This window comes from Desmodus rotundus, chromosome 3, assembly GCF_022682495.2.
Source record: "Desmodus rotundus isolate HL8 chromosome 3, HLdesRot8A.1, whole genome shotgun sequence".
In the NCBI taxonomy this organism is placed as follows: domain Eukaryota; kingdom Metazoa; phylum Chordata; class Mammalia; order Chiroptera; family Phyllostomidae; genus Desmodus; species Desmodus rotundus.
The window spans coordinates 34,891,575-34,917,845 of NC_071389.1; the positions used below are offsets into that span (position 1 = coordinate 34,891,575).

At 37.1% G+C, this 26,271-nt stretch overlaps 1 protein-coding gene across 1 annotated transcript in view; it reads left to right on the plus strand.

The window, feature by feature from the left end:
* ZFYVE9 (zinc finger FYVE-type containing 9) overlaps positions 1-26,271 on the plus strand; it is a 127,000-nt gene that overhangs the window by 26,206 nt on the left and 74,523 nt on the right. The window contains exons 2-4 of the mRNA XM_024571035.4: positions 16,244-16,349; positions 18,592-18,697; positions 20,905-23,006. Of these exons, the coding sequence (XP_024426803.2) occupies positions 18,628-18,697; positions 20,905-23,006 (2,172 nt within the window). The 5' untranslated portion in view covers positions 16,244-16,349; positions 18,592-18,627. The remainder of the gene's footprint in view (positions 1-16,243; positions 16,350-18,591; positions 18,698-20,904; positions 23,007-26,271) is intronic.

A 26,271-nucleotide genomic window follows, 5' to 3' on the forward strand; every position in this document is an offset into this window, starting at 1 on the left:
CGTCTGGCAAAGGAAATAGACTTCCAGGAAGTCCAGGAAGCTCAGAGAGTCCCAAAGAAGCTGGACCCAAGGAGGAACACACCAAGGCACATCATAATTACATTACCCAAGATGAAACAGAAGGAGAGAATCTTAGAAGCAGCAAGAGGAAAGGACACAGTTACCTACAAAGGGGTTCCGATAAGACTGTCAGCTGATTTCTCAAAAGAGACCTTACAGGCAAGAAGGGACTGGCAAAAAGTATTCCAAGTCATGAAAGGCAAGGGCCTACATCCAAGATTACTGTATCCAGCAAAGCTTTCATTTAGAATGAAAGGGCAGATAAAGTGCTTCTCAGATAAGGTCAACTTAAAGGAGTTCATCATCACCAAGCCATTATTATATAAAATGTTAAGGGGACTTATCTAAGAAAAAGAAGATAAAAAATATGAACAGTAAAAATGACAGCGAACTCACAGTTATTAATGACCACACCTAAACCCAAAACAAAAGAAAACTAAGCAAACAACTAGAACAGAAACAGAACCATAGAGATGGAGATCACATGGAGGGTTGTCAAGAGGGGAGTGGGAGGGGGAGAGGGGGGATAGGTACAGAGAATAAGTAGCATAGATGATAGGTGGAAAATAGACAGAGGGAGGGTAAGAATAGTGTAGGAAATGTAGAAGCCAAAGAACTTATAAGTATGACCCATGGACATGAACTATAGGGGGGGGAATGTGGGAGGGAGAGGGTGGGCAGGATGGAGTGGAGTGGGGGGGGGAATGGGACAACTGTAATAGCATAATCAATAAATATATCAAAAAAAGTTTAATAACATAAAAAAATACAAATTAGAAAAAAAAGGTTCCATTTTTACCTGTGAAATTGGCAAAGATTGATAATAGTAACTATGAACTTATAGAAAAAAATCTGTATATTCTTGGATGAAATATAAATAAGCACAGCATGTTTGGTGGAAATTTTGGCAATATTTGTTATATTTTAAGATGTATGCTATCCTTGACTCAAATTCCACTTTCAGGGACTTTTTTTTTAATGTCAAGATACATGCACAAAGATATCCATTATATTGGGTGTAGATATACAGATGTGGAAACAAGGTGTTCAGTGGTGGGATGAGAGTTAATTTTTACATCCATGTAATAGAATCCTGTTAGCTTTTAAAGACTGGCAAATCTAGATGTACGTGCATGCCTCATTTCACATTATTCTGTGTAGTGTTGATTGATTATAATGTTATGTTAAATAAAATGTATAAGTACATTCTAACAGTAGACATGTATATGAGGTCTGTCTGGAGAAAGCACAGCCATTGTTAATAGAATGAGAATAGTTGTGTGTGGCATTGATGTAACCTGGTAGCCAAGGAGAATGGACTGGAATGCACATGTGTGAACTTTGACCACTTCATGGTACTGATCAGTGGCAGTGGTAGACGCCATTCAGTGAGCATGTGTACTGTGGGGCCGTCATATTCAAAATGACTGAGTGAGTAGAGCAACAAATCTGCATCAAATTTTGCAGTAAGCTTGAACATTCCTCCACGGAAACTATTTGGATGATTCAGGAGACTGCCGTTATGGGGCAACTGGTGATTGGCAGCTTCATCATGACAACATGCCCACTCATGCATCACATCTTGTGCAGAGTTTTTTTGCAAAACATCCAATCACCCACATGACTCAGCCCCACTGCAACCCAGGTTTGTTGCCCTGTGACTTCTGGCCTTTCTCAAAATTAAAATCACCTTTGAAAGGGAAGAGATTTCAGACAGTTGATGAGATTCAGGAAAATACAATGTGGCAGCTGATGGCAATTGGGAGAACTGTGTGAAGTCCTAAGGTTCCTACTTTGAAGGGGACTGAAGTGTCATTGTCCTATGTACAGTGTTTCTTGTATCTTGTATCTTCTTCAATAAATGTATCTATTTTTCATATTACATGGCTGAATGCCTTCTGGACAGACCTTGTATATTTTTTTAAAAATCTATTATACTTTGTATGGTGATATGTAGTTAGACTTAATGTGGTGATCATTTTGTAAGGTATTTAAATGTCACATCATTGTATCGTACACCTGAAGCTAATATAATATTGTATATCAACTCTATTAAAAATATATTATGGTGCCCTGTTAATTTATATCTCTTCTCTTGCTCTGCTCTGTGTACTGTTATGTGTAGTGGGAACATTAATAAATTCAGACTAGTGTTTATATGTTATTGAACTAGAGTTTCTTTTTCTTTTTTTTAAAGATTTTATTTATTTATTTTTAGAGGGAGAGCAAGGGAGGAAGAAAGAGAGGGAGAGAAACATCAATGTGTGGTTGCCTCTCCCACGCCCCGCACTGGGGACCTGTCCCACAACCCAGGCATGTGCCCTGCCTGGGAATTGAACCAGCCACTCTTTGGTTCGCAGTCTGGCACTCAATCCACACTGAGCCATACCAGCCAGGACTCTCTTTTTCTTTCATTAGTAAAACAGTGAAGGAGGAATGTTGTTTTCAAATACATACATACCCCGTTGTTAAGGGTCTAAGATATAAAACCAGATTTCCTGGGTTCAGATCCTGGATATGTTACTGTATGTAACTTCGTGCAGTTTAACCTCTTTTGCCTTCATTTCCTCATTTTTTTTCAACAAATATTGGAGTGCTTACTGTATGCCAGATACTATTCTGGATGCTACCAATCCAGCAAGGAGGATTAAGACAAAATCTACTCTGTAGTATTTGTACATTCTGGAGGGCTTAATTCTATACACACTATTTTGGGTTGTGAAAAGTATTAAGCATTTAATACTTATAAAACACTTGGAACAGTGTGGTGCATAGTAAGTGGACAGTAAATAATATTATTATTGTTCCCTCCCCAAAAAAGACAGTGTTGATTTATTAACTATTTTATAAAAGTTTTTGTTAAATACAATGACATTAATGGCTATACAGAACCATCTGTTACAGTATATTCGTACATTTGCCCTCATTCTGGGTGCTCTCATACACTCTCAGTTATTGAGCTCTAATTTGGCAGCCAGTAACTAAGTGTTCTGCTATCTTAATTTGAGTGTGCTAGATGTTGAGAGGCAAAATTTACAGTGGTTCTTTTAAGCAATCTTGATGGAAGTGGTAGAGAAATCAAGAGGGTGAAGATCAACAAATTATTGAGATTGGTGAATTGAAGGTCATTGTAAATATCAACAAAGCCTGAGAGGACTGACTAATAAATACATAGCATTTAATGAGAAAATTAAATGTTATAGTTTATTTATTAATTTGTGAATTCACAAAGTCTCAACAGGTATTCATAGAATAAATATGTATGGCCTATCAGGTGCTGTGCTTAGTGCTGTGAATACTTTGGTGAACAAGATAGTCATGGAAACTAACCTCATACAGCATATATTTTACAACATTACAAAAATGATTATAGAGTTATAAGAGCTGTGCAGGAAACCTAGTCTGAGGGGGTCAAAGGAGGACTTCATTGAGGAACTGAGATTTAATCTGAGACCTGAGGTTGAGTGAGTTTGTATTAGCCAGGAGGAGACAGAAGAATTGGAAACCACAATCCAGGGAGGGGTAGCAGCATGGATAGAGGACCAGAGTGATACTCTTAAGGGCTAGGAATGTGTCAACATAGATGGAGAGAAATAAATCTCCATAGGAAGATTTATAGGAAGGAAAGGTGGCAAAAAACCAAGCTGGATAGTTAGGCAAGGGTTAAATTATGTAGGACTTTATAAAATCATAGTAAGGAGTTTTGATATTAAGTGCAATAGAAAACAGCTGAAAAGTTTCAAGTAGGAGACTCATTGTATTAGCTCTTTTTAAGGATTATTGTAAGTGCTGAGTGGAGAATGGGTTGGGGGAGGAAGTGGCAGAGTAGGTATGAGAAGATCATTGCTAAGATCAGATCATGTTGGTATCCAGATTTGGAATAATGGTGACTTGGACCAAGGAGAGTAAATTGATTTTCATCCATTTTAGGAGATGATTGAATGTTGATGGTGAGCATAATGGAGAAGGAGGGGTAAGGAATGAGTACGTCATGAACAACTGGGTAGATAATGATATAAGGAACAGAAGAAACAGTGTTGATTAGTATGAGAGTAGATGTACATAGTGAGTTTGAGATGTCTGTGAGACACAGAGACTTGCATAGGCACTCTATATATAGATTTAGAACCCAGAAAAAGAGGTCTGAAGTGAAGAAAAGGAAATTAGGACTTGTTAACAGATGGTGTTTGAGGCAATGGTAGTAGATAGAATTCCTCTGGAAAAATACAAATCAAGAAAGAAGAGGACTGAGTACAGAACTCTGAGTAATTTCAACTTTTAAGATTGGGTAGAAGAGGAGGAGTCATGGATGAAGGTGAGAGGGAGATGTCAAAGAATTAGGAGACAATCAGAATTTTTAGTGTCACACAAGACACAGAAGAGCTTCATAAAGGAGAAAGATGTGATCTATAATTGAATGTTGCTAAGGTGGGGAAAGAAGCCAGAAAAGAATGGGGGCATGCATTGGAGGTAAGACGGAAGGAGGGAGACATTGAGAGTTGACAACTTTTGAGAAAATATTCCTCTTAAATATAAAAGGTTCATTGCTTGACAATTGAGTTGTAGTGAAACATCCAGATGGAGAAGTACTATGTTTTACGTAGGTGAAGCCATGGTCCTAGAATTCGAGTGAGAGGAGATGATAGTTGAAGACTTTAGAAGAAGAGGGAGCCAAAAATAGAACTGGGAGAGCACCTGCAGTTAGAGATTTTCTTTGGATTGTTAGTAAATAATATTGTAAAGTTTATACTACAAGTAATTTGAGCATGGACTTATTTCATCCAACTCAGTTATCCCAAGCTTTGGCTGAGACAATTCAGGTTATGCTCTTTTTAAATTTGACATTGTTAAAAGAAAAATACAATGCTCTAAATGCCCACAAAAAGCTGTCAAGACAGAAGCAAAGATAGTATTGAATATTACTGCAAGTAATTAAGGTATACAATTTATGAACCTACTGATTTGGCTAGTTTTCCAATAGTTGGTACTGGTGTGTAAAATATATGACATGTTGTAACTGAATTAGTAGTGGTGAGTGATAACTCTGCTTTACATATACTTTTGATATCACTCTTGACGTACACAGTTTGTGGTATACAAATTATAACTCCCTGTCAGCCTGTTACCTAGAATGATCCAAATGGTAAGACCCTACCACCAGTGAATTTATCTGTCATGTATTAGCTACTTGTAGATCATAGAATATCAAAGTTAGTGTCTGATCTTTGAAATTTTAGGTATGCAGTTAAGGTTGAAACTTTGATTTTGATATTGTTTGTCTCAGTTTATATCATAATATTGAATTATATTTGTTAAGACTTTCATTGCAAGTTAGAGCAACCAACTGAAGCTTAAGAAGAAAGGGAACATTTTAAAGGATAACAAGGATATTTCACAGAATCCAAAAGCAGGGATTGCGGCTTTTTCTCTCAAGAATAGTGTAGAAGGATCTGTGACTCATTCAGCTTAGATCAGGAGCTCATACCAGGTTAAGAAATTGGTTAGGTTGATACATTTCTCCTGAATATGGCATTTTATGTTGTAATAAAAATTTATGTGTGTGTATGGAGTGAGAGGCAGGAAACTTTAGAATTCTGTTGACAAAGGTAATCTAGTAGGAATCTGTTGTCTAGAAATTAGAGGTATGAACTTGGGCTGATACAGTGTTACTTAATGGTTCAATCATAAACAAACAATCTGTATGCTACTTTAGGGATGTTGCATATCTGAATAGTTTCTGACCCTATACCATGCATATACACATTTGTTTATATGGTCTTGAGTCTTATTACTCCAAACATGAGAATTATACATGCTTCTTACTTTAGAGCCAGTCTTAAATCAGTTGCTGTTCTAGAGATTTGAATACATATGTGTATTTGATACATCTGTTGTCATCATGTTTCCCAATATTTGTTAAACTGGTGTGCTTTTTGCTTGAAACAACCACCAGGTTCTAATTCAGTGTTTGTGAAAGATGCCAGATTGATATCCTGGAAATTGAAGCCCTGTGTGAATGTGGGATAGCAACAATGTCAAATTCCCAGATCCTGCTCTCTTAATGTGCTTTGGTCTTGATTTGCAGGAATAAAGCTCTTCTCAAAGATTATCTCATTTCTTTTTTCTGCCACTGTGAGTGAGAGTGTTCATATTTAAAGGGTTTTATTTTAGGATCAAATGTACTTAGCTTCTTCAGAAAGTCGAACAGTTAGGTAACTTTTTTGTTCCTGTATTTCTTTTCATTGTTCAGACTTGAATTGATCACTTAAGACCAATAGCTCTGATGTATTAATTGTATAAATAAACCAGTCTGCTGGTTTGCTTTACAGTTCAAATTACACTGTGCCTTTCTCTTTTAATTCTTTCACACAAATTGCTTTTTGACAATAATGATAGCTACCATTTTTGAGCACTTATATATCAGATCAGAATGAGGCACTTCATATAAACACATTCTTCTTTATCATTAAAACTATCCTGCAAGCCCTGGCTGGTGTGGCTCAGTGGATTTAGCGCCAGACTGTGAACCAAAGGGTCGCGGTTTGATTCCCAGTCAGGGTACATGCCTGGGTTACAGGCCAGGGCCCCAGTATGGGACGTGGAAGAGGCAACCACATATTGATGTTTTTCACTCTCTCTTTCTCCCTCCCTTCCCTTCTCTAAAAATAAATTTAAAAAACTTTTAAAAAAAGAACTTATTAAGTTCTATGAAGAATTTATAAAAAAAACTATCCTGCAAAGTATAGTTTTCTATAAAATATAAAGAAACTGAGACTTAGGGTAAGTAGCGTACTCAAAGCAGCAGTGCTGTTAAATGCTTGATGGAGCATGAATTCCAACCTGGATTTTCCAGTGTCCTGTGCCAGTGCTCTTTCACCAACCTCGACTGACTGCTCATAAAAGGTGTTTGTTTGGATTAAACGTCATGCAGGCAGGTCTATTACATGTTGGTTGTTTGATTTGGAATTCAGTTTTGCTAGATATTCCATTGATGTATATATAGGTATTGTTGAAGCACACTTTTCTTTCTTTAAAGGTAGGTAATCAAACTAATAGGAGCTGTCTGAAGAGTTGTGATTATGGGTAGAAAGCCTTGATAAAACATGGTTTAACTTCCCGCGAAGATGGAGGCATAGGTAGATAGGCTTTGCTTGCTCACATAACCAAAAGAAGGATAACAACAAATTTAAAAACAAAAACCACCAGAACTGCCAGAAAATCAAACTATATGGAATTCTGACAACCAAGGAGTTAAAAGAAGAAACATGCATCCAGACTGGTAGGAGGGGTGGTGACAGGTAGCCGGGGAGGGGAGGATGCCCAGCAAGGAGACACCAGGCTGGGTGAGGCAGCAGCTGGCCAACTGGACAGTCCTATATTTGCATGCAGATAAGCTGGAAGAAACAACTGGGGAGAGAGACAGACTGTGCAACCCAGGGTTCCAGCACGGGAAACTAAAGCCTCAAAACCTCCGGCCGTAAAGACCTGTGGGGGTTGCAGTGGCGGGAGGAACTCCCAACCTCACAGGAGAGTTCACTGGGGAGACCCACAGGGTCCTAGAACATACACAAACCCACCTACCTGGGAATCAGTACCAGAAGGGCCCAATTTGCTTGTGGGTAGAGGGGGAAGTGACTGAAAGCACAGTGAGAGCTAAGCAAGTGGTATTGTTTCCTCTATGACTTCTCCTCCAAATACAGTGCCACAACACAGTGACTTGGGTTGTACCACCCTGGTAAATACCTAAGGCTCCCCCCCCTTACAACATAATAGATGCTCTGAGACAAAGAACTGTTGCCCAAATGAAAGAACAGATCAAAACTCTAGAAAAAGAACTAAGTGACAAGGAGATAGCCAACCTGTCAGATGCTGATTTCAAAACACTGATAATCAGGATGCTCACAGAAATGATTGAGTATAGACGCAAAAGAGAGAAAGAAGTGAAGGCTATACAAAGTGAAATAAAGAAAAATACACAGGGAACCAACAGTGAAGGGAAGAAAACTGGGACTCAAATCAACGATTTGGAACAGAAGGAAGAAATAAACATTCAACCAGAACAGAATGAAGAAACAAGAATTCAAAAAATGAGGAGAGGAAGAGGGGCTTAGGAACCTCTGGGACAACTTTAAACGTTCCAACATCTGAATCATAGAAGTGCCAGAAGGAAAAGAGGAAGAACAAGAAATTGAAAACTTATTTGAAAAAAATAATGAAGGAAAACTTCCCCATTCTGTCAAAGGAAATAGACATGCACAGGTGGAAGTGCTGTGAAAGTAAACCCTTTAGTTGTTTTACTTGGTGTCACAAGTGGTTATGAGCACTTACTCTGTGCCAAACATTTGTATGCATTAGGCATGTAATGATAAGTGAGATGGAAAAAGTCCCTATCCTGAAAAACCTCGGTAGCCTGGAAGGGAGAGACAAGTAGTTTAAAAAATCCTAATTCAGTTGATAAGTGCTATGATGGAGGAAGTAGAGATAAATAAGAGAAAGGGGCACCTATCCCAGACCTAGATCAGAAGGGCTTCCCGAAAGATGTGATGTGTAGGATAGGATAAGGAGGATAAGTACGAATTAGTCAAGTAACAGTGGCAGGGGCAGAGTATTCCAGGCCTAAATAATAATGAGTGAAGGAATGTTTTGTTTTGTTTTGTTAACAACAGTTTTATTGAGGTATAATTTACATACCATAAAATTTCAGTCTTTTAAAGTATACATTACATGGTTTTCAGTATATTCACAGAGTTGTGCAACCATTACCACTGTCAAATTCCAGAACATTCTCATCACCCCCAAAAGAAACTCCCATACCCATTAGCAGTCATTCTCTATTCCCTCCTCTCCCTAGCCCCTGGCAACCTTGAATCTACTTTCTATCTCTAAGGATTTGCCTATCCTAAACATTTCATATAAATAGAACCATATAGTACGTGGTCTTTTGTGACTGACTTCTTTTACTTAGCACGTTTTCAAAGTTCATCCATACTGTAGCATGCATCAGGATGAAGGCCTGTTTTGAGGAATAGGGATAGGCAAGATTGAGAACTGAAAGTTCAGATGATCAGGATTATCAGTGCATAGAGTAAAAATTTGAGAATAAAGAGGTGTCACAACTAGAGAGGTAAGCAGAGACCAAATCAAACAGAGCTTTGTAATAGAGGTATGGACTTTATTCTAAGGGTACTAGGATACCACTGAATGGTGTTAAGTACAAAAATAATAAAATCAAATTTGTGTTTTATATTTGAATAGAGAGAAAATAGACTAGATGGCTACAAAATGGCTATGGGACAGGGAGACTATTTAGGATTCTTGCAAAAATCCAGGCAACAGAAAGATGGTGATAGTGTGGGATGTGGGAATGGAGAGAGTAGATGAACTCGAGAGATTTAAAAGTCAAGAGTGACAAGATGTGGTATCAGATTGAATGTAGAGGTGGGAGAATGAGAGGTAGTATATAGAATGGCATTCAAAGTTTTGGGTTGGTGAACCAGATTGATAATGATACATACACTTATTCAGGAACTGGCAAGCCTTGGCTGGTGTGGCTCAATGGATTGCGAGCCAGCCTGCAAAACAAAGGGCCACTGGTTCAATTCCTAGTCAGGGCACATGCCTGGGTTGCAGGCCAGGTCCCCAGATGGGGGTGTGTGAGAGGCAACCATCGATGTATCTCTCTCTTTCTCCCTTCCTTCCCCTCTCTCTAAAATTAAATAATTTTTTTAAAAAAGGAGTTGGCTAGCTAAGTGAGTTTCCAGGGTGTCAGTCTACAAGGAGTACTAGAGTGGTTCTGGAAAGTTAATGAGATAAAAAAAAATTCATTTACCAGAGCTCTTTACTTACTAGTAGAGTGCTGTATGCTGTTTAGATAAGGAAAACTGTGATAAGCTACTATTGAAGAAGGTAAGACACCCTCCCTCACCTTAGTTTCTTGCTTAAATAATGAGATGTTTCCCAAACTGTACTCTAAAAAGCCCAAAGGCTGTTTTATTGAGTGGGATTGGTAAATTTGGAGTCAGTGCTGAATTGCTCGGTAAAAGAGAAGCTGCCATCAGTGGCTTTTCCTTTTTGCCTGTCTCTCTTATGGTTCTAACTCTTTAGAATATTTATATAAGATTGGGTTGAAGAGTAACAAATTATTAACCTACTTTTACATATAATAAACGACACCAAACATAGTGGCTTCAGACAGCTTAATTATTATCTCTTGTGGTTCTGGAGAATGACTGGGCTCAGCTAGGTGGTTCTTTCCTAGAGTTTTCAATGAAGTTGTAGTCAGACAGTGACTGGGGCTAGAGTTAGTCATCTTGAGGCTTACTCATTCACACTATGAGGTTTTATGGGCCAGATCACTTATATGTATCCTTTCCATCTAGTTTCTCTGGCACGATAACTGGATTCTAAGAATGAGTGTCCTGAGACAACCAGACAGAAACTGTATTAGGTTTTATGACCTAGCCTTAGAAGTAACCATAGTGCCCCTCCTGTTCTTCTCTATTCGTTGAGGTAGTCATAAAAGTCTGCCCAGGTTTAGAGGAAGGGGATATAGATTTCACCACTCTTGCAAGAAAATCATGTGGAATGGGAGATATTATAGCGATCATCTTTGGAAATATAATTTGCCACACCTACCTTGATAGCTCTCCTCAGACTAGGAGAGGGAACCAAGAAAGAGGACTTTGGAATATTGAATGCAGTTTTGTACATGTTGAGTTTAATTCCTTGCCAGACTTCCTGCTGGAAATGTTATTAAGAAGCTTGGTTACTAAGTGGATACGGAATTTGTTCTGTGGTGAATAGTATTAATCAGAGCCAAGATAGGAAACAATCCTTAACCAAGAATGTTTTCTAGTTTATCTTCCTCATTTTTTCCTTTTTTTTTTTTTTTTTAACCCAGAGCCGAGATAGGAAACAATCCTTAACCAAGAATATCTTCTAGTTTATCTTCCTCATTTTTTTCCTTTTTTTTTAAACCCGTGGCCAGGATTTTGGAAATTACCTTCATAAATCTCTTCTGTTATAAACACATCCACATTAGAGATTCCTGTAAATTGCTTGAATCTTCTATTAAAAAAATTATTTTATCCTCACCTTAGGACATTTTTTCATTGCTTTTAGAGAGAGAGAGAAAGGGAGAGAGAGAAACATCGGTTGGCTGCCTCCCATATGCGCCGGGATGGGGGATCGAATCTACAATGTTCCCTGACCAGGAATTGAATGCACAGTCCTCCATCCAACTGAGCCACACTGGCCAGGGCTGCCTCTTACATCTTAAACATCAGTTTTATTCACATCATTGTTTCTTATATGTTTGTTTTTAAAATAAAATCTTGGTATTTTAATTTTAGGTGATTCTTCTTTCTCTTTCCCCATATTATAATTAAAAATTATGTATCCCAGGGAGATAATCTAATGGATTATCCATTGGACCCCCAAATCCAGTGGACACCAAGGGTTTTTTAAAACCTTGTCTTTCTTATTTTCTTCCTTTTTCAGTTTTCATACTTGAAGGTAAAAATTTAAGTAGCTTGGGTTTTTATTTATTGATATTCACATATCTTTAGTTCTCTTTCCTTTTATTAACAAATAATGTACATTTATCCTAAGAAAAATTAGGACTATAGAGGCTTGAAAACAATGTAAATCACCCAAATACTATTGAGAGATTCTCCATTATATTTTGGTGTATATTTTTTTAAGTCTTTTAAGTTTTTCTCCAAATATGGAGTCTTACCATTTGCACCATTTTGTAAATTGCTCCTTTCATTTGACATTTAGATTTTTCCCAATATTTTACTATTTTAAATATCAATCTAACTAACTTATTCTGTATCTTTTCTATTTATCCAATTACTTCTTTAAGATAAATACCTAGAAGGGTAATTATTGTATCAGAAGGTCTGTGATTATATAATAATGATAAAATTTCCCTACTATTTAAGTCCTTGTTACTTTTTTCTCTCTCCCACCAGAGAATTTCTCTGTTTTTTGTTTCTGTCCTGCATTTGCTTACTGTTCCTCTCATCTATGGCACACATTCACAAATACTTTTTTCTTAGGGAGGAAGGAATCTTTATCATGAAGTTGATTACTTAAATATGGAATTATTAACTTCACGCAGTTTATTTCTTCATGAAGCATTTGTTAAGCATTGTGTGGTATACCATGGGTTACATAGAAGGAAGACATAGCCCTTGTTCTCAGTTAACTCTTACAGTCTAGTGGGGAAGATAGACATCCTAGACATAGCTGAAGGTGGACATGAGGTTTTGGGTTGAAAGCAGAATGACTGAGGAAAATGTAGTGTGAAGTCATAATTGTAAAGTTGAGACCAGTCACCATCTGTGTGATTTTCATTCACCTATATTTAGGCTACTTGGGGGATTGTAGACATTTGGACTTAACCAGGCTTGAGGTTTTGCAGCTGAAGCTAGAAGGTTAAAGGGATATGGTTAAAAAAAAACAAAACCCAAAAACTTCTGATGTTTGGGATAGTTACATGGTATTTTTGGATTGTCTCACACATTAAAATATACATATGCACACACACACAGGATTTGACTTTGAATCTATATAGTTAATTTTATTTCTTTCAAAAAATCTTCAGTTAGGTAGGTATTAGAGGGGCGAACCTGATTTTTGCCGCCTCATTCTCGTTTTGGCTTTGGTACTTCTACTCCACGCTGCTTTTTCATACTTCTGATGTGATTTAGTTCTTTTTGATAAATATGTCTATTTCTCAGTATCCGCAGCTCTTCTCATTTAGAGTATGTAGCATGTACTTATTTTTTTCAAGTTCTCAAAACAGGAAAATCTCTCACCAGTGATTTTCATTGCATTTTTTCTATTGCTTTCTGGAATTTTAGGCTTTTTCTCATCCTCTTATTTTTTAGTAAGTAATTTTCACAACAGATAATGGAATCATGTTTGTAATGTCAGGAAGTATCTTTTAGTGCCTCAGTTTATCTTTAAAATTAAGTGAGGTTTATTAGATCATCTCTAACATACTTTCTTATTCTGAAAATTCTGTGACTATACAGGGTTTGACACAAATAACACGCCTTTTATTACAAAATCTTTTATTACAAAATCATAAGCATGTAATTCTGTAACATAATAGTATCACACTCAGGCACACCATATGACATTTTAGGTGAAATGTTCAAATTAAAACTATAAATTATTACACCCATATTATTACCCTACCAACCACACTCAAGCAGGTGTTACTTCTATATATAGATATTTTATACAGATAATATGAGATTCTTAGTTTTATTCTTCTTTAATTTTTATTCACTTATTTTTATATATTTTTAAATATATTTTATTGATTATGCTATTATAGTTGTCCCATTTTTCCCATTTTTTTCCCTTCTGTCCTGCACTCCCCTCTCCAATCCACATTCTTCCCCCTTAGTTCATGTCTATGGGTCATACATATAAGTTCTTTTGCTTATCCATTTTCTATACTATTCTTAACCTCCCCCTGTCTATTTTGTGCCTATCATTTATACTTCTTATTCCCTGTACCTTTTCCCCTATTCTCCCCCCTCCAACTCCCCGCTCATAACCCTCCATGTGATCTCCATTTCTATGATTCTGTTCCTGTTCTAGTTGTTTGCTTAGTTTGTTTTTGTTTATGTTTTTTTTAGGTTTGGTTGTTGATAGTTGTGATTTGTTGTCATTTTGCTGTTCATAATTTTGATCATCTTATTTTTCTTAGATAAAACCCTTTAACATTTCATATAATAAGGGCTTGGTGATGATGAACTCCTTTAACTTGACCTTATCTGGGAAGCAATTTATCTTCCCCTCCATTCTAAATGATAGTTTTGCTGGGTACAGTAATCTTGGATGTAGGTCCTTGCCTTTCATGACTTTGAATACTTCTTCCCAGCCCCTTCTTGCCTGTAAGGTTTCTTTTGAGAAATCAGCTACTAGTCTTATGGGAACTCCTTTGTAGGTAACTGTCTCCTTTTCTCTTGCTACTTTTAAGAATCTCTCCTTGAATCTTGGATAATGTAATTATGATGTGCCTTGGTGTGTGCTTCCTTGGGTCCAGCTTCTTTGGGACTCCCTGAGCTTCCTTGAAGTCTGTTTCCTTTGCCAGAGTGGGGAAGTTCTCCCTCATTATTTTTCAAATAAGTTTTCAATTTCTTGCTCTTCCTCTTTTCCTTCTTGCACCCCTATGATTCAGATGTTGGAACATTTAAAGTTGTCCCAGAGGTTCCTAAGCCTCTCCTCATTTTTCGAATTCTTGTTTTTTTTCTTTCTGTTCTGCTTGAATGATTATTTCTTCCTTCTGTTCCAAATCGTTGATTTGAGTCCCAGTTTCCTTCCCTTCACTGTTGGCTCCCTGTATATTTTTATTTATTTCACTTTTCATATTCTTTACATTTTTCTTTATTTGCAATCATACTCAACCATTTCTGTGAGCATCCTGATTATTATCGTGTTTTGAACTCTGCATCTGATACATTAGCTATCTCTTCATCCCTTAGTTGTTTTTTTCTCTGGAGCTTTGATCTGTTCTTTCATTTGGGCCATTTTTTTTTTGTCTAGGCACACCTGTTAGGTAGTAAGGGGTGGAGTCTTAAGTATTTGCCAGGGTGGGGCAACCTACATGGGTACATTGTGGTGCTCTATGTTGGGGAGGGGTCCAAGAGGAAACAATGCTGTTTACTCAGCTCTTGGTCAGCTTTCATTAACTTCCTCTACAACCCACAAGCAAATTGGGCTCTTCTGGTGCTTATTTCTGGGTGGGTGGGTTTGTGTATGTTCTAGGACCCTGTGGGTCTCTCCAATGAACTCTCTGTGAGGCTGGAGTTGCTCCCGCCACTGCAACTCCCACAGGGTTTTTCATTCAGAGGTTTTGAGGCTTTATTTCCCCATGCTGGTACCCTGGGTTTCATAGTCTGTCTCTGTCCCCAGTTCTTTCTCCCAGTTTATCCACACACAAATGTGGGACTGCCCACTCTGCCAGCTGTGGCCCGCCCCGGTCTTCCAGCCATCGCTTTTTTGCAAGTCTTCTCCACCCTGGCTGCCTGTCTCCGCCCCTCCTACTGGTCTGGATGAATGTTTCTTCTTTAACTCCTTGGTTGTCCGACTTTCATACAGTTTGATTTTCTGGCAGTTCCAGTTGTTTTTTGTTTTAAAATTTATTGTTGTCCTTCTTTTGGCTGTGGGAGGAGGCACAGTGTATCTACCTATGCCTCCATCTTGGCCAAAAGTCTAAGTTTATATATTTATTTTTAGAGAAAGGGGAAGGGAAGGAGAAAGAGGGAGAGAAACATCAATGTGTGGTTGCCTCTCTTGCGCCCCCAACTGGTGACCTGGTCCGCAACCCAGTCATATGCCCTGAACAGGAATCAACCATCTACCCTTTAGTTTGCAGGCCGGCACTCAGTCCACTGAGCCACACCAGCCAGGGCCTTAGTTTTATTCTGATTAGTTCAACTACTAATCTTGTTCAAGGCTAAATTAGGCTTTTAAAGAACTTCAGATTATCTGAGTACTTCTATAGGCATTTGTCGGACTACTCTAACTTCATAGATACTGTCATATATTCAGAAGAAGGATATAACATTTGAGAAAGCTTTGTCTTTTGCATACCCCTGATAGTATAAGTTAAAATTGGGTTAATAGAATCATTGTTTCTAAACAGAAAAGGTCTGGAATCATGAAACTCCATTTAGAGGAAAAACAGTTGTTTGGCAATAAAAATCTTAGCAGGAAGCTTTTGAATCTCATTTTAAGAATTTTGTATAGGTAGAAAAAAAATCACACGAGCAGAGGACTTTCTTGTGATGCAACAGTTTTGTTAGCTTAGGTTACTTGAAGGGCCTACTGTAATATAAAACCAGTGGTATTTTTATGAATTTACATAAAGACATTGGGTAGAAAGTGCCTACCTCGATGTTTCACTCTATATTATCTATTGAATATAAGTGTGCACAAATTCTTAACTGTTCGTTGAAACATTTACCTATTGGCCTTTTTAGACAATAAAATGCTGCGTTCCATTATATGCTGGCCACATCTTTAAATCTGAAGATGTGATTTTAATTTATTGTTTAAGCCCCATAGCTTTTATTTGTCTGGCTATGATAGGTTTATATGAAGAAAATTAGGGCTTATTGCTTTAGCAAATGTACTGAGCAATGTGTTTTTTCTTTAGGATCAAACAGAGCAGACTGAATCAGCAGGACTGGGTGGTAGCTCAGCAGGCATCATGAGTAAGCACAGAGAAGTCTGTTTCTTATCACGTGTATAAGGGGAAAAAGGTAAGGAAACCAATGTTCTTATTTTTCTTAGAGCTTGAGAAAACAACTAGATCTATAGAAAACAATGCTCATGTATATATGCTGCTTGCTTCGTTTATAACACTACTTCTTGTTAAATCAGGAGTGTAGTTTTAGGAAAAATTTGACCTAAATTCAGAACAAAAGGTTATTTTTAAATTACTGTTGAATTATGTCAAAATGCTAATTTCTCTGCCTGTGCTTGGCTTCTCACTTTTAGAGTCAACTTCTGCCTTGAGCATAGAAAGGTAATTTCACCATGAAAAAGAACATGGATATGAACAATATTGTTAAAAACAAATAATAGTAATCCACCCAATTAATGTCATTTATATTTCTTAGTCATCATGCAAGAGTTCAACAAGTAAAGCTAATCTGGGGGCAGGGAATCAGAAATATAGATTTAATTATATTATTTTGTATTTTTAGACTACTGATGAAGAGCAATAGTTTGAAGCAGAAAATTGGAAGTATTTTATTCTTGTAGAGCAGGAATCATTGACTTTTTCCTGACTAGAAATCATGTTTGACAATGTAATGGGTAGAAAATGGTAGTGGGGTAGAGGATGTATGGATGAGGTTGGTTTCAGAAACTGATTATGTCTCAGGAAGAGCTGAGTAAGCATAGAGATAAGCCGTGTTATGTTTATGAATGTGAAGAATTATTATCATTCCCAATCATGAGTGAGAGGAAGGGTAGGCATTCTAATTTCTGAATGGTCATATTATTGGCACTCTGTTTCATCCTGCTTCATTGTTGAGTATAGGGGCCGCTTGGGGCAGTTTTTCCCCAGCTCTTGGTTTTGAGCAGATAGTCTGGTCTGTCTCCCTTCATTGCAGAAACTTCAATAAGTTTGCAGGGAATAATTTTCAAATCCTGCTAGCTTTCAAATCCCTGAAGGTTGCTGTCTGTGGACTGCCACCATTCAGTTCTCTCTTATTACTGTGTCTTGATTTCCTCCTGCTTTATGGCATTTCTATATTTCTTTTTCTCACTTTTGAATTTGAATGTATAAACATTAAAAAATAATCTATTTTGTCTATATTCACAGTGGAAAGGAATGCTTCCACTACGAGCTCATTACACTCTTTTCTTTTGAAAACTTTCAAGCCTATAGAAAAATTCAGTAGTACAATGAAGACTCATAAATCCTTTACCTAGATTCATCAGTTTTTACCATTTGCCTCATTTTTAGCACCTCTCTCCCTCCTCTCCTTCTTTTTTCCCTCTGTCCTTCATACACAGACTCACACATTTTTTCCTAAGTCACTCAAAAGTTAGTTGCAGATAACACAACACTTCTTTCTTTTATAAAAAGTTATATTTTATTGATTATGCTATTACAGTTGTCCCAATATTTCCTCCTTGCCCCCTCCACCCGCCACTCCCCTCAGGCAGTCCCACACCATTGTTCATGTCCATGGGTCATGTATGTAAGTTCTTTGGCTACTCCATTTCCTATGCTGTACTTTACATCCCCATGGCTGTTCTGTAACTACCAAGTTGTACTTCTTAATCCCCTCGCATCTTCACCCATTCCCAAGACCCCCCTTCATATCTAGCAAAATGCTCTCTGTATCCATGATTCTGTCTCTGTTCTTCTTTTTTTTTTAAAGACAGTAACTTTATTTATTTTTTAAAAGATTTTATTTATTTTCAGAGAGAGGGGAAGGGAGGGAGAAAGAGTGGGAGAGAAACATCAATGTGTGGTTGCCTCTCACACACCCCCTACTGGAAACCCAGGCATGTGCCCTGCCTGGTAATCAAACTGGCAATCCTTTGGTTTTCAGGCTGGCACTCAATCCACTGAGCCACACCCGCCAGGGCTCACAGGTATTTATTGAAAAGGTACTACGTTAGGTTCTCTGCTAATCACTTGGTGGACAAAGTCTAGTGTATATGTCTTTGTGGTGTCTGCAGACTGGTGGGAACAATTGATATTAATGAAATAATGACACCAATCTATACTTTTAGATTGTTATAAAGGAAAAAGTGGGGTGCTATGAGAAATTATAAGGAGAATTAACCTTTTCTAGGGTTTCAGGGAAGGTTTCCCTGTGAAAGTAAGCTAAGAGCTGAAAGATGTAGAATTTTGGGGATAGGGAGGGATCTGTTGGAGGCAGTTGGGTAAAAAGTCCTAAAGAGGGACCTTTTGTATCATTTGTTTTGTCTATAAATTATATTTTAACAATTGAAAGTGTAATACTAGTTTGGTCTTTATAGATTTAAACAAGTCTCTTGAGTGGCGTTTCCTCACTGATGGAGAATTACTTCCAAGCAGAAGCTTACAACCTGGATAAGGTTTTAGATGAATTTGAACAAAACGAAGGTGAGAATTTACTTTGGCAAAGGTATATGAATGTGCTTATGATGTAGAGAATGTCGGGTTATAAGAGGATTCAGTACTTTTTTAAAAAGTAAAATCAGGTCCAATGACTTAATAATAATATTATATTAATATCCAGAGTAATAACTAACATGTTTAATCACTGAGATATCATGTTAAACCATTTACATGGATTTTATTATTTTGTCTGTGAAATAATCCCATGAAAGTAGATGTTATTTACATTTTACAGATGAGAATAGAGGCAAAAAGAGGTCAAGCAACTTCCCCAAAGTTACTTTGCTAAGAAGTGGCAGGATTAGAATGCAGGCAATTTGGTGCTAGAGCCCAAACTCTCCTCTGTTATATATGAACAATTTATGGCCAAGAAAAGCTTTAAAATGTGTGATTATATTTCCTGAACTAAGAAAAATAGCTCGTTGAATGTTGATTGACCAGTAAAATAAAGATTTATTTCAAACCAAATTTTAAAAGATTTACATTATTTTAAAGGTTTTTTTATTTTATTTTTTAGAGATAGGGGAAAGGAGGGAGAAAAGGGGGGAGAGAAACATCAATATGTGGTTTCCTCTCACACGCCGCCTACTGGAGACCTGGCCTGAAACCCAGGCATGTGCCCTAGACTGGAAGTCCCCAGTGACCCTTTAATTCACAGGCCAGCACTCAACCACTAAGCCACACCAGCCAGGACTCTATCTCTTATTTTCCTAACTAGATTATGTACTTCTTGGAGGCCAGAGCTATCATTTAATTTCCATGTTCCTCTGATAGATACTCACTTAGCATGTGTTTATTGTCCACCTACTACATACCAGGCACTATGCAAAGTAAGGACTTATATTTATGGAGAGAAATGGTTTCTGCCTGGAAAAGTAAGGTAACATAGTCATTCATTACAGTGCAGCAAATGCTTTAATAAAGATATGAAGAAGGTGCTAAGGGAGCATTAAAGATTAATGTTACTACTGAGGGGAAAATGTATCTGTATAATTTTAGGACTATGATTGTCAGATTTACTGAAGAAAGCAAGAAGGGTAATAAGTGTATTATTTCTTCTTTAATTAAATATACACATTGCATTGTAACTTGGGGAAAATAGCTGTCTCAGTTATAATCTGCTAAAAAAATAAACAGGAAAATTAAATTATGCTTATTGGTAGGATATAATTAGGTTGATTTAATAAAGTAATGGACTACTTTTTGCCAAATGTCCTCAATAATGTAAATATGAACCTAATTAATATATTGTGACACAGTTATGATCAAAATTTCACATACTGTAGCATACTTTTTTAACTTATTATGGACAAATTTTAAATATATATAAAGTAAATAATAGTATAGTAAACTCTGGCATACCCATTACCCAGCTTCTGTAGTAATTGACATGCTGCAATTTTTTAAAAATTTATTCATTTATTTCTTAGAGAGAGGGAGAAACATTGATTGGTTGTCTTCCATATGTGCCCCTACCAGGGACTGAACCTGCAGCCCAAGCATGTGCCGTGACTGCTAATTGAACTGGTGACCTTTCGGTTTGCCAGATGACACCCAACCAACTGTGCCACACCAGCCAGGGCATGCTGCCATTTTTGGTTCATTTATATCTTCAACCATTTATCTCTTCCTGCTTTATTATGGTTCTTTTTTTTAACTGTTTTTAAAATCTACACACATTGAAATGTACAGATCTTAACTGTACATTTTTGACAAATAGATATATATTCATGTAATCTGATTTCAGTCATGATGTACATAATAGAACATTCTGTCTCCACAGAAAATTCCTTTCATTTCCTTCCCATTTAGTTACTACCATCTTCATCACTGTTCTCATTTTTTCCCTCCTTGCATTAGTCCTCACTCCATGTTGTGCTCATCCAATCCGAGGCCTTTCCTAAAACTGGTGCCCTACTACCCCAACGTACAGCCTGAGAACTACTTGAATTATATTGCTAGATTGAGGTAGAATTCTTTTGTTGTTGAGAATGTTCTGGGATATTACTACTCAGTGACATATAGTAGAGGGAACAATTATATGTATTTTCTTATTCTTAGCTATGAATTAGAAACTTTATATCCTAGGGATATCTTATTTTCAGACTATATTTGCAAAAGTAGTTGACTAACTTAGTCCTAGATTTTCCAATGTTACCAGAAAACTTACTGTAATTATTTACTTTTTTCAGATGAAACAGTTTCTCCTTTCTTATTGGATACAAAATGGAGTAAGCTTCTAGATCCCCCATCTCACCTACTGTCATTTAGCCCTGCATTGGCCAGAGTGAATGAACCTGCAGTTTCTAATGAGTCACAGTCACAACTGAAAGTCTTCTCCCTGGCTCATTCAGCTCCTCTGACCACGGAGGAAGAAGACCATTGTGCTAATGGGCAGGACTGTAATCTGAATCCAGAGAGCAACACAATGTGGATTGGTGAAAATGCCATTGCAGAAGATCAGTTAATTAAGAGGAACTGTAATCAAGATGATCAATGCAGTACTGTTGAAGTGGGAGAGAAGAAATGTGGAAACCTAGCTTGTCTGCCAGATGAGAAGAATGTTCTTGTTGTAGCCGTCATGCATAACTGTGATAAAAGGACATTACCAAGTGATTTGCAGGATTGTAATAATTATAATAGTCAATCCCTCATGGATGCGTTTAGCTGTTCACTGGATGATGAAAACAGACAAACTGATCAATTTAGTTTTAATATAAATGGGTCCACTGAAAAAGATATGAACTCAGAGAAACAAATGGATCTGTTGAATAGACCAAATGCAGAGGGGGATTCTGTTAAACATATATGTACTACTTCATCTGATAATCCAGCCAGTATCTGTTCCCCTTCACAAGTAAAGGATGATGAAAATATAGGTAGAGATCCCTCCATGTCTGTGGTTACAAATTTAACAATTGATTCAATAATCTCATCCCAGGGAACAGACGAAGATCCTGCTGTTAAAAACCAAGAGAACTGTATACCAGATGAGGTTTTCACTGACAAAACCAGCTCTCCTAGGACAGATTTAGGGAATCTAAACTCCTTTTCCCATTATAGTGAGGGGATTTTGATGAAAAAAGAGCCAACAGAGGAGATAGCAAATGAAGAACCCGTCCAGTCTGGTTTACCTTTACTTCTCAAACCAGATATGCATAATAGATCTGGAAAGGATGGTAACTGTGAACAGTCCTCAGATTGCCTTGTACCCAGTGAAGTTAGAGCTGATGAAAATGAAGGCTGTGAGCATGAAGAAATTCTTGGCACTACAGAACTTCTTAATATGACAGAGCATTTTTCTGAATCTCAGGAGATGACTAGTTGGAAATTGACTAAACTAAACGAGATGAATGACAGCCAAGTAAATAAAGAAAATGAGAAGTTTCTGCAGATGAATCAGCCTGAGGACACTTACAGTGATAGTGGAGGAGAGTGTGATAGAAGGGCAGAAGCAGGTCTAGATTTAAAAGGAACTATCATGAATGAAAGTAAAGGATGTGATTTCTCTACTGTTATGGATACACCAGCAGCAAATACTTCTAATTGTTGTGATTCCTATGGAATGCAGAGCCCCGTTTGTTTTGTTCCAAAGACTTTACCCTCCAAAGAAGATTCAGTAACAGAAGAAAAGGAAATAGAGGAGAGCAAATCAGAATGCTACTCGAATATTTATGAACAGAGAGGAAATGAAGTCACAGAAGGGAGTGGACTACTTTTAAACAGCACTGGTGACCTAATGAAGAAAAATTATTTACACAATTTCTCAAGCCAAGTTCCATCAGTGTTTGGGCAGTCTTCACCCAAGATAGTAGCAAACCTGCAATCTATCAGTGTTCCATTTGGTGGTGCAAGACCAAAGCAACCTTCTAATCTTAAACTTCAAATTCCAAAGCCATTATCAGACCATTTACAAAATGACCTTCCTGCAAACAATGGAAATACTATTAAAAACAAAAATGATGTTCTTGGGAAAGCAAAAACAGGGGAAAACTCAGCAACCAATGTATGCAATACCTCTTTGGGAAACATTTCTATTGCTGATACAAATGGGGAACATTTAGAAAGTTATGAGTCTGGGATATCTAGTAGACCGTGCCTTGTATTAGCTCCAGATAGCCCTGATAATGATCTCAGAGCTGGTCAGTTTGGAATTTCTGCCAGAAAGCCATTTACCACTCTGGGTGAGGTGGCTCCAGTATGGGTACCAGATTCTCAGGCTCCAAATTGCATGAAATGTGAAGCCAGGTTTACTTTCACCAAAAGGAGGCACCATTGCAGAGCATGTGGGAAGGTAAGTTGTGTGTATCAGCTCAGAAATCTAGCATGCTCATTTTGTAATGCTAAATTAGAAATTAATAAGGGAAATATAAAGTGTTTGAGGTGACATAATAAATAACTTTCGATCACCCAGTTCTAGTTCTAAGTAAAATATGACTTTGCTGATTATTAGTGTTTGTAAAAGCTTTTTTTAGTGCCAAGATTTAAGCTGAATCAGTTTTCATAAACATAAGAATTGAGGAAGTGTTAACTTTGTGGTTTATATATTGACACTTACTTAGTTAATGGAGTTGTTTGAAATAGGGAAGTTATTCTTTTTTTCTTTTATTGAATTTATTGGGGTGACACTGGTTAACAATTATACAGGTTTCAGGTGCACATTTCTACAACACGTCATCTGTACACTGTATTGTGTGTTCACCACCCTAAGTCTTCACCTATACCATTTATCCCCCCATATTCTCCTCCATCTCCCTCTGCCCTCCCTTCCCTCACATAATCACCACACTGTTGCCTGTGTCCATGAGTTTTGTCTCTCTTTTTTTCTTTTTTGTGTAATCTTTCCACCCCCAGCCCCCCACACCCGCAACGGCAGTCAGCTTTCTCCTTATCTATGAATCTGTCACTACTTTGCTTGTTAGTTCATTAGATTGCACATGTTAGTGAAATCAAATGGTATTTGTCTTTCTCTGCCTGGCTTATTTCTCTTAGCATAATACTCTCCAGGTCCATCCATGCAAAGGGTAAGATTTCCTTCTTTTTTTTACAGCCAAGTAATATTCCATTATGTAAATATACCACAGCCTTTTTATCCACTCATCTACTGATGGACACCTGGGCTGCTTCCAAATCTTGGTGATTGTAAATAATGCTGTATTGAACATAGGAGCGCATATATCCTTTCACATTAGTGTTTTGGGTTTCTTTGAATAAATTCCCAGAAGTGGAATTGCTGGTCAGGAGGAAGTTCCATATTTAATTTTTTGAGGTAATTCCATACTGCTTTCTACAGTGGCTGCATCAATCTGCATTCCCACCAATAGTGCATGAGGGTTTTTTTTCTCCACATCATCACCAACACTTGCTGTTTATTGATTCATTGATGATAGCCATTCTGACAGGTGTGAGGTGATATCTAATTGTGGTTTTAATTTGCATTTTTCTGATGATTAGTGATGTTAAGCATCTTTTCATATGTCTATTGGCCATCCGTATGTCCTCTATGTAGAAGTCTTTATTTGGGTCCTTTGCCCATTTTTAATTGGATTGTTTGGGTTTTTGGTATTGAGTTTTTAAACTTCTTTATAAATTTTGGATATTAATTAACACCTTATCAGATGTACTAGCAAATATGTACTTCCGTTCAGTAAGTTGTCTTTTCATTTTTTTGGTGGTTTCCTTTGACGTTCAAAATCTTTTTAGTTTGATTTAGTCCCATTTATTTATTTTTTCTTTTTTTTCCCTAGCCCTGGGAGATATATCAGAACAAATACTGCTACAAGAAATGTCTGAAATTTTCCTGCCTAGGTTTTCTTATAGAATTTTTATGGGTTTGAATCTAACATTTAAGTCTTTAATCCATTATTGAGTTTATTTTTGCATATGGTGTGAGAAAGTGGTATAGTTTCATTTTTTATTTTTATTTATTTATTTAGAGGGGAAGGGAGAGAGAAAGAGAGGGAGAGAAACATCAATTGGTTGCCTCTTGTATGCACCCTGACCAGGAACTGAACCTGCAACCCAGGCATGTGCCCTGACCAGGAATCGAACTGGTGACCTTTCACTTTGCAGGACGACGCCCAACCGACTGAGCCACACTGGTCAGGGCTCTCTTTTTTATATGAGTCTGGTTAAAGGTTTGTTAATCTTGTTTATCTTTTCAAAGAACTGCTCTTGGTTTCATTGATTTTTTTTGTCTTGTTTTTTAGATTTAACTTTTTTTATTTCTGCTCGGATCTTTATTTTCTTCCTTCTACTCACTTTGGCCTTTGTTTGTTGTCTCTTTTTAAGTTCCTTTAAGTGTAAAATTAAACTTTATGTGAGATTTTTCTTGCTTCTTAAGATAGGCCTGTAATGCTATGCATATTCCTCTTAGGACTGCTTTTGCTGTGTCCCGTAGATTTTGGGTTGTTGTATTCTCATTTGTGTCAAGGTATATTGATTTTTAACTTGATCCCATTGTTAACCCATTCATTGTTTAGTAACATGTTGTTTAGCTTTAATGTCTTTGTGCGTTTTTTGGTTTTCTTCTTGTGATTATTTTCTAGTTTCATAGCATTATGGTCAGAGAAGATACTTGATATTGTTTCAGTCTTCTTAAATTTATTGAGATTTGTTTTGTGTCCTAACGTGGTCTATCCTTGTGTACTTGAAAAAAATGTATATTCTGCTGCTTTGGGGTGAAATGCTCTGAAGATATTAATTAAATCCATCTGATCTGTTGTGTCATTCATGGCTGCCATTTCCATGTTGATTTTCTGTCTGGAAGATCTATTTATTGTCAGTGGGATGTTAAAACCCCCTACTATGACTCTATTAGTATTGATCTCTCCCTTTTTGTCTATCAAGATTTGCTTTACATATTTAGGTGCTCCTATGTTTGGTGCATAAATGTTTACAAGGGTTATATCCTCTTGTTGGAATGCTCCCTTTATCATTATGTAGTATCCTTGGTCTCTTACTGTAGCTTTTGCTTTAAAGTCTATTTTGTCAGAAAAGTATTGCTACCCCAGCTTTTTCTCCCTTTCCATTAGCATGAAATATCTTTTTCCATCCTTTACTTCCACTCCATGTGTATCTTTCAAACTCTCTTGGAGACAGAATATATATGGGTCTTGTTTTCTTATGCATTCAGCTATCCTATGCCTTTTGATCGGGGCATTAAAGCCATTTACATTTAAAGTGATTATTAATAGGTACATATTTATTACCATTTTATTCTTTTAACTATGTTCCTCCATTGTTTTTTCTTGTTCTTCCCCTCCTCTTCCCCTTCCCTCTCCTCTACCCTTCTTTTTTGTTCTTCTTGTAGTCCCTTTACCATTTCTTGTAATACTTGTTAGGTGGTAACAAACTCCTTTAGCTTTCTCTTGTTTGGGAAGCTCTTTATTTCTCCTTCAATGTTAAGTGATAGGCTTTGGTTGGTAAAGTAGTCTTGGTTGTAGGCCTTTGCTTTTCATCACTTTGAATATTTTATGCCAATCTCTTCCAGCCTGAAATGTTTCTGTTGAGAAATCAGCGACAATCTTATGGGAACTCCCTTGTGGGTAACTGTCTTT